At 38.3% G+C, this 12,187-nt stretch overlaps 1 protein-coding gene across 3 annotated transcripts in view; it reads left to right on the top strand.

Moving 5' to 3' along the window:
- The window catches only part of Amph (amphiphysin), a 42,850-nt gene extending 31,313 nt beyond the window's left edge, over positions 1 to 11,537 (top strand). The window contains exons 2-10 of one of the 3 annotated variants that reach the window (XM_074087249.1): positions 792 to 927; positions 1,603 to 1,793; positions 2,458 to 2,562; positions 3,157 to 3,327; positions 4,282 to 4,456; positions 5,589 to 5,786; positions 6,279 to 6,413; positions 7,779 to 7,921; positions 8,806 to 11,537. In XM_074087249.1, the coding sequence (XP_073943350.1) occupies positions 792 to 927; positions 1,603 to 1,793; positions 2,458 to 2,562; positions 3,157 to 3,327; positions 4,282 to 4,456; positions 5,589 to 5,786; positions 6,279 to 6,413; positions 7,779 to 7,921; positions 8,806 to 8,886 (1,335 nt within the window). In that variant the 3' untranslated portion in view covers positions 8,887 to 11,537. The remainder of the gene's footprint in view (positions 1 to 791; positions 928 to 1,602; positions 1,794 to 2,457; positions 2,563 to 3,156; positions 3,328 to 4,281; positions 4,457 to 5,588; positions 5,787 to 6,278; positions 6,414 to 7,778; positions 7,922 to 8,805) is intronic. The other 2 variants (XM_074087250.1, XM_074087251.1) reach the window with 2 other exon arrangements.
- The last annotated feature ends 650 nt before the right edge of the window (positions 11,538 to 12,187 follow it).

Below are 12,187 nucleotides of genomic sequence, written 5' to 3'. Positions count from 1 at the left end.
TCTGTCATATATCAGATTTCACCTCGCTGTATATATAAATAAGATAGGTAGGTACTAACAAACAAACATGGAAAAAAGTCGCTGAAATTTTTATTGACAAAGGTGTGAATCATCGTAATACAAACAAACTACTATATCCACTTGCTCGTTTGCCATCCAGTCGAATAAAAAAAAAGAAAAAAAAAGCTCCTGATAATTTTACCTGTCATGATGCGGCACTGAAACTATCGCTTATCACGTTAAATATTTGAACATAATATCGTCTACGTAAGTTACAACAAAAATATTTTAACAGGTGGGCGAGAGAGCTATCTCAAAGATTTTCGCAATGGCATGCTTAGCTTATAAGGCGCATTCGCATAATGAGTGTAATTTCGTAAGAGTAAGCTAGGTTTCGTGGGCGTATATTAATTAGTACCTAGACCTATTTGCATTTTTGGATTATTAATTTGAGGTAGCATTATGTGTGAATTGTAATTGACAAGTTGATTACGAATTTAGCTGTCGCATGGATACGAAACATGGAAATTGATACTTGCCAAACAAAATACCTACTCGTTTCATTACTGTGCGAAGCATACTATTTGTATCGTTAGCTGTTTCATGTATCACGCTAACATGTACCTAGCACGTTTCGCTAAGAAGATAAAAAAAAACCTGAGGAAAGTAGATCGTAATGTCAATTACCAGAAAAAAAAACAGTCTTTGAATCAATGAATATCATATCTACAAACTCTTCCCAGCAATCTCTTTTCCATCTGTTTCTAAAGGGATTATTGTTTTGATTACAGCTCCTGCAGAACTTGGGCAAGGTCGACCGCACTCTCGACGATATATTCGAGGAGCATCTGCAGAACTTCAACAGGCAACACCAACAGGCCACGCGGCTGCAGAAAGAGTTCAACAACTACATAAGATGCATACGAGGTGAGCTATAAATCTGTTTTATCTTTTCATCATATCAGCTGTAGGGCGTCCACTGTTGGGCACAGGCCTCCCCTATTTTTCTCTGTTCATTGCGCGTCAAATCAACAAGATATCAAGGAAAAACGATAATTACATCGGTCAGAAGCCACCTCTCGTGTTGATGAGTTGATTTTTGGACATTTTGTAAGTGTCTACCTAAATTGCATAAAAATATTTCATCTTTAACTTTGATTTTTGATGAACAATTTTGCTCGTTTTGCGGTCTTTTGTATTGTTCTCAAAATATCTGGCAATATATTGACGATTTCTTCTTCAACGTTAGCTTTCAAAACTTTTCAAGACTCCATGCTTACCGCCTTGGCCGCATGGCTTTTTGTCAATGAAAACACAATCGTATTTGACGCCATTTATGAAAGTTAAGGCACATATTCACAATATGATGACGGAGCTGATTGAGCCACCTCCTAAATTGACAATTGAACATCAGGACATTACTTATGCCACCTAAATTTCCCGCAATTTAGCCGTCTTCAAATCTAGGCCGATTAGGCATTTATTAGACATGCCTATCTTAAACCAAATCTTCGGTTACATGAGCCGCGATTGTGATTAAACGCAAGCCAATGCGTAACAAGTACATAAAATATATAGCAATATTTGTCTTTTCTTTTACAGCTGTCCAAACGGCCTCGAAATCCCTGATGGAGGCGATAACTGAAGCGTACGAGAGCGGTTGGTCCGGCCACGACCTCCTCTACGTACAAGCGCAAAACATGGAGATGCTCTGGCAGGACTTCTCGCACAAGCTCGGCGACCAAGTACTCATCCCACTCAACACTTATACCAACCAGTTCCCTGAATTTCGGGTAAGTTTTTGTGTTCTCACACACAGCCACAACCTCTGTGGCAGCCGTAAAAATAATGCAAAACTAGAGGACCCAAGGTCTAGTGCTTGCAGAACCTCGCATAACAACGCAAATATACCAATTTCATTTTCATTTCATGTCAACATCAGATAGCGACCAGAGGGTGTATTGCCTAACGTTTCTGACGCCCGCAATTGCATTCACCATCTCTTTCCACTCTCGTCTTATACCTTGTGACAGAAAGAAGTGGTGAACACGTTAACGCCCATGCGTTAGACAATACCGCTTCAGCTTTAGATTCACGTGCTTTACACAAAGAATCCTCACAACAGCTAAATCCGCAGCACAACCTTTCAGACATATCTGACTATTTGAAATCACAGAACCACTTTAGCAGGAGCTAGGTACTTAAGTAGGACCGCTGGACCTAACTTCTTTCATTCAGGGCATAAGAATAGATTGACCCGTGTTTCCTAGCCCTACGGACTTTGACATATACAATTACATAACGACACTTACGGCCTAATAACCCCTTAAAGTGCCAAATTCGCTCTATCTCAATTTGAATAGAGAGTCAGTAAGAAGAATGGGACAAAAACCTGTACTTTGCAAAGCCAACGATTTTTGCCACATAAAGGTAATAAAATGCCGTTTTCGGTTTCAGAAAAAAGTTGAGAAACGTGGCAGGAAGCTGGTGGATTACGACAGCCAGCGCCACAGTTTCCAAAATCTGCAGGCCAACTCCGCAAAGAGAAGGGACGACGTCAAGGCAAGTACAATGCAACAGAACGTTGAAGTCGCTCGGGACTCGTCGGATTTCTTTGTTTTCCTGAAGATGAAGATTGAAATGGGAAAGAAAAAGAAAACCGATCTTTTGTTTCGAATTCCGAACGACATTAGCAAACTATACTATAAGTACTTTACTTAAACTATATACCAAAAGAGGCTCTGAGATCAAGAGGCTCGACGACAGTGTTTGTTTGCTGCTTGTGCTGGCTGATGGTGCTGATGGTGATAATTTGGCTCAAGCAAAAATCCACGTTTTACCTCTCATTAAAAGGGATGATAGATTCATGGGATACTCTCGAAACCGCTTAACAATGAAAGGGATACAACTTATGCTGGAACAGAATTTATTAAAAGCCGTTATTGCTTTGCGGTTTGACCTATGGGATCACACCCTATGGCCTCCCAAGCAGAGGGTCATGGAGTCGAACCGAGCACTTCTGTTTTTAAATTTCACATAACCTTTTCAGTGAAACTAAAATATCGTTTGATTTTTTATACAAGTATGAAGGGGTTCAGTATTATACATATAAGTACATATTACCTACGCCTACAATTGTAATGATTAATTTTTCAGGTGACAAAGGGCCGGGAGCAGCTGGAGGAAGCGAAACGCACCTACGAGGTACTCAACTCGGAGCTGCACGACGAGCTGCCGGCGCTCTATGACTCCAGGGTGCTGTTCTACGTGAACAATCTGCAGACGCTGTTCAGCGCCGAGCAGCTGTTCCACTCTGAGAGCTCTAAGGTGAGGGATGGTCTTGTAATAGTTCATTCCAGGTGACAAAGGGCCGGGAGCAGCTGGAGAAAGCGAAGCGCACGCACGAGCTCTCTATGACTCCAGGGTGCTGTTCTGCGTGAACAATCTGCAGACGCTGTTCAGCGCCAAGCAGCTGTTCCACTCTGAGAGCTCCAAGGTGAGGCGTACTTGTCCTTTTGGTACGCTTTAGGAACCCTAAAAAAAAAAGATGATTATTGTTTATCTATTTTACAATATTTTACTTAGAAAAAACAGCCAAAAAATGCAGGACTCATCAATCCAGGATGCGTGCACCTTCTCTAGCCTAACAGGCCTTTTTTCTAGGGTACCTCCCATAGACGTAAAGTGGGGTTTTTTTTTTCTCATCCAACCCTACTTATAGTGTGGGGTATCGTTGGATAAATCTAAACCATTAGGGGTTTGCTAAGACGATTTTTCGATTCAGTGATTTTTTTGCGAAATATTCAACTTTAAAATGCAAATTTTCATTAAAATCGAGCCCCCCCCCCCCTCTAAAATCTAAACCGGTCGGTGGAAAAAAATTAAAAAATTCAGGATGGTAGTAAGTAGGTATATCAAACTTTCAAGGAAACTCAAACTCACAACATTTATTGACAAGAAAACAAGAGAAAACCATAACGGTTAAGTTTGCTTGAGAGTTATTAGTAGTTTATGAGTAAATAGCAGCCTAAAGTATAAAATATACCTAAACTTGGAAGATTCCGTATAAAATACGAAATCCTCAGAAAAATATTACTTAATTTTTTCGTAATGGCTACGGAACCCTATTTCGGGCGTGTCCGACACGCTCTTGGCTGGTTTTTTTTTTATGTTCACTTCTTTCACCTCTGCCTCCGAAGCTCTTCGCCTTCGCATCCCGTGTCCGCTAAAAAGGCCTCTTACAGCCCTAGTTTAATTCTTACTTAACACCTCCCATTCCAGGTGTTCGCCGAACTAGAAGCGATAACAGACAAGCTAGCCAACGACTGCCAGCGCGGCTCTTACACTAAGAAGTCAATCGCCAACAACGTCTCGCCGCTCTCCTCGCCCAAAACCAATACGCTCAACTCGCTCAATGGAAACGGCAACGCTACATCACCTACTGACACCGTGCAAAGTGAGTTTGGTCTGTAGTAAGGGACATATACGCTTGCTGACTGGTCTACCTTAAGACAGGTTTAGCTTTTTTATGCGAGTTTGGACGTTAGTAAGGGTATGAGGCACGAAGAAAGTGTGTTCTGTAGAAAGGGCTCTTTTACATGTTATTTTTTTTATACCACCAACGTTTTCGAAGGACCATCATTGCCAAGGAATTCGCCGCAAGAAACTTGGCAGGAAGTTTTTTTTTCTTTCAAAACAAAAAATAATTAAAACAAAAATACCATGGGACAATTTACACCAATTGACATAGTCCCCATTAAACAAAGCCTGTACGTATACTATTGGGTACTAGGCAATGGATAAACATACTTATATTGATAAATACATACTAAACACCCAAGACTTAAGAACAAACACTCGTATTATTCATACAAATGTCTGCCCTGACCAGGGATCGAACCCGGGGGCAAGATAGGGGTCATTTTAGGTTTTTAAAGATCCTGAGTAGAGGTAATACCTAAGTAGAGACACTGAATATCAAACTAATATGATTAAAGTTGTACGTGTATGTGTGTGTGTGTGTGTGTGAATGTTTATGATCGTCATACTAATTATGGAATGAGTTTGTCGATTATCTAACAAAATTGTTTCTTAGGCTCTTTCTGTTTTTCAACTAATATCGTATGAAAAAATTGCGATCCGTTTGAAATAATGTATGCATAATGTTTTTTTACCAGTGTGTGTTTAAATAAAGGGGAGTAAAGAAGGTTCACTATTTCGATAGTTCTAAAAGCGACTGTAGTGCAATTAAAACGCTGCCGCTTTTAAAACGCAATCATCTCGGCCTATATGCGGCCCACTGCATGGCACGGCCTCCACCCAGAATTAGAGGGCTTGGCCGAAGTTCTCACGCGGCCCAGTGCGAATCGGTAAAATAAGCACACACCTGAAAAGTCATTCAATGTGTGTGTGAAGCTCCAAATCATCTGTGGGTCCACGTGAGGATAACGGCATAAGACCTCTATTTTGATAGCAAGACCTGTGGCAGTGGGACGTATATAAGCTGAGATGATGATGACCAGGGTATCAGAAAGCAACAGAGCCTTCTTTACTCCTTCGTCTGCTGCATGTTTAACGCCTGTGTGTAGCTCCCCCTTCCCCCGCGCTGAACGGCGATTCCCCCCCGCCGACGCCCGCACGCCACGTCGTCAACGAAGACAAGCCCGCCCCTGCCCCCGCCCCCGCACGCGATTCGTCGCCGGCCACACCGACCACGCCTACTGAACCCGCGCTGACAAATAACAACGAAGACAAGAAGCTGGAGGAACTTTACGATATACCCGTCGGTGAGTATGCGATCCTGGTAGCTCTGTGGAGGCGATATGGTGGCAAAGGAGATAGAGACAAGTTCCGTTGAGGAGATGAGCTTACACGCAAAAGGGTAGATCAAATTTCACCTTCTTCGATTTTGGATTCTTTCGAACTTGATTTATATGATTTAAGAAATTGATGAAGCAGTTGCTATATCTGACCTGTCTGAAAATACACATGAACATTGAGAATGGGAAGTCAAAAAAAAATTCATTCAATATTTTTTTTTTTAAAAGGTAAATGTCAAAGGACAGCAATTCTTACTTTTTATGTGTCAGAAGTAGTTAGAAGCATGCCTGCTAATAATTTTCAGTTAACTTTTTCTTATAAAAAGTTAAAGCACTTTAACTATGGACTTAACCTTTCTTATATTTCTCCACTTGTTTATTCCTTTGTAAAATTACCCCTCGTATAATTAAGCTAGGGTAGTACAGTAGAAATAGTATCGAAAAGACCGACATTCTCAGGGTCCCCGGTACCGCCGGAGAAGTTGAATAATAACGTCGAGGAAAAGAAACAAGTAGACGTAGAACAGAGTGTGAAAGAAAAGGACAAAGAGAGTGAAAGTCCGAAGGCGGACGATGTGTACGACATACCTGTCGGTAAGTGTAGATTTTAAAAGGAACTTTCTCACGTCGCAGCGATAAAATAAATGTAGTTGCGTGTTCTTGCCGAGAGATGGCACTGATGCCATAAATTAAACAAAAATATAAACGATTAAAGGATTTACTTTGTCGCCGTGACGTGATCAGTTTAAATCTGAAGCGAATTTGTTAAAAAATATATTTTTATTTTATGAAAATAATACCTATTCGCTTCAGAAAGTAAACGTAAGATTGGTGGAGCGGCGATACTAAGTAATGCAAAAATCAATTATCCTGTATGGGTGGTAAGCAGTAACAAATAAATGCTATTGTAATATACTATAAATTTATCTATCTGAGGTTGGCTAAATGCATTGTAAATAGGTATATTGTGTAAATAATGTAATTTTATGTATGTATATTTAATGTTAATTGTTATGTATATTTCTGTATAATGTTTATGTATTTCTTTAGGAAAGGCAAGTACTTATTGATATTTTGTTTCTTTGGCACTACTTAACCCTAGTGTGTCTGCTTTGCTTTTAGTTGTGTTTATGTTATTTTTTATTATGTCCCTTAATTTTAAAACTTTAATTGTCAGACCTGAAATGGAGTCCCATTCATATTATACCTACTCCCGTAACAACAGGTATTATCTCAAGATACCTAGGTTATTCATCTATCTAAATATGTAACTATATTCCGTGGGTTCGTGATTGATTACAACCTCAAAGAGGTTTCAGCCACCTTGGAATAAAATTAGTTCTCCTTTTGCTCTGAGAATCAAAAATTAATTTATAAGTATCCTAGACCTCTATTTATAAGTATCAAGTTCAGATAGTCCGGAGGCCTTAGGGCCTACGCTACCTGGCTGTGCAGGGAGCGCGTGAGGGTGCAGGTAAAATCCTATGCACGCGACACGCGCAGTCAGCGCTGCTCATACTATTTTTCAATAGGCATCCACCAGCTCCGTGCAACCGCGTCAGCTAGCGTAGACCCTTGATTTATTACAACATTTTCCCAAAATCGTTATTTTCTAGTACCAAAATTTCCATTCGCTTTTTTTCCCAATATGCTTTTTACTGAAGCTTATTTTCACAATAGCGTTTTTCCCAATTTTAATCGACACAGAAACAGGTGTGTCCAGTCAGTATATTCGCCTCAGCGGAACTCCTACATAAAATTGGGAAAAAACGCGTTCCTGAAAATAAGATTCAGTAAAAAAGCATACTGGGAAAAAAAGCATTCGGGACAAAATGCGAACGGAAATTTTGCTACTAGGAAATAACGATTTTGGAAAAATGATCGAACCAACCCTCGCATTAGACAATACGTCTGTTCCTACCTGTCCATGGTACCCTGGTAACCGTGTGGCGTCGACAGGGGCGACGCTGGCGGGGCTGCCGGCCGGCGTGCTGTACCGCGTGCGCGCCACGTACCGCTACAACCGCGAGGACAGCGACGAGCTCAGCTTCGACGTCGGCGACACCATACGCGTCGTCGAGTACGACGATCCTGAGGAACAGGTGCGTAATTCAGAAAACTGTATATAAACATGATTAAGTATCCTCTCGCAACTGATTTTATCTACACCCATACAGTAAATTTTCAATTATGCGTTCAAAAACCATAGACGACATTGGATTCTATTATGAACACGGCTGTATCGTAATGGTCATTACGACATATGGATATAGATAATGGTTTTTTATGTGGCTGGTGCATAATGAGAGACATTAAAGTACGAGTGTGGTTTTATGAAACGAGCCGAAGGCGAGTTTCATAATAAGATCACACGAGTGTTTTAATGCCTAATTATGTATAGCCGCATACATAACTTTATCTACATGCATATCATAAGTTTTCTATAATATGTTCAGATATGGCCTGTATTTTTAAGTTAGTGTTACTGATAACTAGTTTGAAGTACCTACCAAAGCTTAAATAAAACAGATAATAAAAAACTAGTTTTATTTATAATAGTAATTATTATCTACATGCATGTCATAAGTTTTCTACAATATTTACAGATATGCATTGTTAAAAAAAGTATTACCGATACTTTAATGTAAACATTAAGATGCACTGTACTTTAATGTGAACATTTAGATGCACCCGCAAATACCAGGTTTCTTAATAAAGGCCATTTGATAGTCGTTTCTGAACATATAATAGGGAAGTTATGACATACATGTAGATAAACTATTGTATGCAACTGTACGTAATAAGGCATTAAAACACTCATGTGATCCACACTCGTGTTTTAAGGACTCAGTTCACTAAGGACTCACTATTACGATACAGTTGCATTAAATACTAAAGTAGCTCACTCTTAAACTCGCATATTATATTATCGATGTCGTCTTCCCAATGCTTTTGTTTTTAATGCTATGTGTTATTATGTGAACAGGAGGAGGGCTGGCTAATGGGAATAAAGGAAGGTACGAACGAGAAAGGCATGTTCCCAGCTAACTTCACGCGGCCCATATGAGCCGCCCGCGACTCGCGCGCTATACCCGATATAGCTCGCCGCCACACCTATCGCACCCCACGAGTTCAGGCCGAACTCGCCGATAGATTTGAACCTTTTGACCGTTAACAGTGTAAAGTGACCTTTAGTAGTTACTAGGCAAACTAAATGACTGCAACAAACGTGAAATTACCTTTTTACGACGCCACTTGATGTATCTAACGTTTTCGTTCAATGAATCCTGTTGATTTCACGTATCGCATATCGGTTCTTTAGTATGCCCAAGTATTCGCATAGCATGTCAATTCGAATTTTACCGCTCGGCGGTCAAGTGTCGAAGTGTCTCGTGCATTCTGTTTAAGAACAACAAAAGTATGACAAGTTTTTTGATTGACAGTGGCACAATCAGTTTTTTTAACGAGAACAATAATCAATTTGAATCATTTCTATTTATACATAGAAGCTCTATCGCGTCACAGCAGCTAATTGGTAGGATTTTTTTTTAATGTTACTGAAAGCAATCGATTAAAAAAATAGTTTATATGTCAGTTCTGTATGCTTTAGGTTTACGGGGAAAAAATTAGATTTTCTATTGTTTCGAGATCGTCATGAATGCCCAATGCACTTTGAATAACATTTGCTTTAGACATTAAAGTTGTTGAATGTAAATGAGAACATTATTTATTACGTTATGTTACAACGAATATTAATTTATATTGTAATACTTTTCTTCTTCATTTAACAGGTTTCATGTCGCATATTCTGATAAACTTGTCTTAAATCTGACACAAATCGGATATCGCGTCATGACCGTATATTAACTATCAGCTTCGATAGGTTTCTGTATGTAAATATGTATGTAGATCATGATTTTAGTCACTATCAGTACGGTGTAGGGTTAAATCATTTTAATCTGTATAATTATGAAGAAAATTAATTTATTTTTAAACGCTTTTTGACATTGATTTACGCTCGAAATGTATAATTGCTCATTAAAATTTGTAACTGTTAATGCAGCCAAACAAAAGTGACCTTAAATATTATGAATTTTATATCTTAACTTTGAACGAACAAATAATCAAATATAAAACCCTTATTCTTCTTATTCCTTATATTTCGCAGTAATGTTTTTCTTCTATCTCTTACAAAAAACGTGACAAAACGAAAGTACGACAGAAAGTACCTGTACGTTTTTTTATTTATTTATATCTTACGTATATACATTTCCATCTACACGTTGCATTTCATGTTTTATGGTCTAAAGTGTCTTGATAGCATTTCAAATAAAAAAATGTCCGCTACGAAAGTCTATAGTTTTAGTGGTCACACTGAACTTGAGTCCCGTGTGTATGTTATTTTCATATAATCATATAAATTCAGTATAAGTGTTAATGTATATAAATCTAATTTAGTTTTTTTTGTTGACCCTTTTATCTTATTGTTAATAATTATAACATAGGAAGTAATTTATTCGAATATATTACGTTTTATGTAGACATCAAACTCCGTAAAGTTTTTTAAAAGTAGATTTTACTTTTTGTTAAAACCTTGTTAGTGAGCCGAGTACTAACTACGTTACGATAAGGATGCTTTTCATTAACAGTATTTTCCTGCATAACAACATTGTCCAATATATGAAATGGTAGTCAATTACAAAGAGATCGATACGGCAAAATTACAACAAAAACGACTTTATTGACTGAGTATTAAGGTCGTGCATACATAATTTTGTAAATTTTGCCGCAGCGACATCTTTGCCGTTGACTGTATCCTAAAGTATTTTTTTCTTAATTCGAACGCTACACTATTGTTTTAGGTATTTTTTGCCAACATCATTCTGTATTACACACGTTTAAAAGTAAAAAAAAAACTTGTCATTTAATTTTGTTTACTTTCAACGTTTTTCAAATATTTTTTTGTTTATGTTTAAACGTGTGATTTCTATTTATAGCGGAATTGATATAATTAAGAAATTAAGTCTAAAAATTGGAAAACTATGTCAGAAAATTATTGATATATCAAAACTACTGTGTCAAAAACGGTGCTTTATTATGACTCAATTTTAAATTACACAAAAGTGTTGCCTGTTTTAAAACATAGTTCGACACAGAAAATTCCCAAGTAATAATTAGCTTCTCCGTAGTCGGAAAAGAACTGAATTTGCGTGTAATCAAAGCAATAAATATTAATCTTTTTGTACTAAATTTTACTTTTACACCTGGTAAGTTTTATATAACCTTTTTAAAAACAACTATCTCTGTTTATTATACAAATATTAAATAAATATAATTGGATGTATGCTTGTCAGTTTGTCTGTGTGCATGGCCGGTAACTGCCAAAACTAAAACGTCACGAACCATAATAAAAAGATGGCAACACTAATATTGAAAAAAAAAGAGACAATATTGCCAAAATGTAACTACATAGAGGCATGAATTTTTAGCGGTAGTGTTGATTTTCCTTGTATTAATTGGAGAATTAACTGTCTCTGACACCGGCAGTAATTGTAATGGGTCTGTTAAGATAAACGGCAATCATGAGTACAAGCCGGTACAGAACGAGTTGTGACTATGTCGTCAGCAGTGCCATGCGAAGGTCCATATAGAGGTGTTAATATAAGTTTGTTAGGACTTGTACAGTTTTTACAACTGCAAATAAAATGTTTCACACAATTTATATTTTTATTTGTGATCCTTGTACCTTTTCGCAGTTGATCCGAACTGAATCAGTAAAAGTATGGTCTGGGGAGATGCGGATCTAAATCAAATCAAAACGTTCATTCTGTAAGTCGGCCATAAAGGGCTCTTTTATACGTCACTTTTCATACTACCAGCGCTTTCGGAAAGACCATCATTAGCAAGAAGAATGCGCCGCAAAAAACTTGAGGTCTACTCCGGACAATATTTTCACAGATTCAGATTGCTCTCTCCTTGTAAATAAAAAAAAAACAGGTATAGTCGAGCGAATAGTGACTATGACAGAGTAACACTCAATACAATACAAGCGAGCAATACTCGTTCGACTCCACTTTCTTAATATATACCTATTATAATAAAAAATCACATTATATTGATAATGGTGTAATCTCTACCCACAAACGGAGGAAAGTGTAGGTAATCGGCAGAGCCGTCTTTCACCTATTAGAGGCCCTGGGCGGGCACATTCGGTAAGCCTGATTTTCAGGCGAGAGTGGAGTAGCTTTCGGTTATCGTTTGGTAATGAAGTAGGGACTAGAGGGGCCCAATGCATCGCGGGGCCCTGGGCACATGCCCAGTTTGCCCAGTGGGAAAGAGGGGCCTGGTAATCGGTAAATAAAAGTTTC

Source organism: Choristoneura fumiferana, chromosome 4 (assembly GCF_025370935.1).
Source record: "Choristoneura fumiferana chromosome 4, NRCan_CFum_1, whole genome shotgun sequence".
NCBI lineage: Eukaryota > Metazoa > Arthropoda > Insecta > Lepidoptera > Tortricidae > Choristoneura > Choristoneura fumiferana.
The sequence above is the reverse complement of the archived record's forward strand: the minus strand, read 5'-3'. Positions and strand labels throughout refer to the sequence as shown.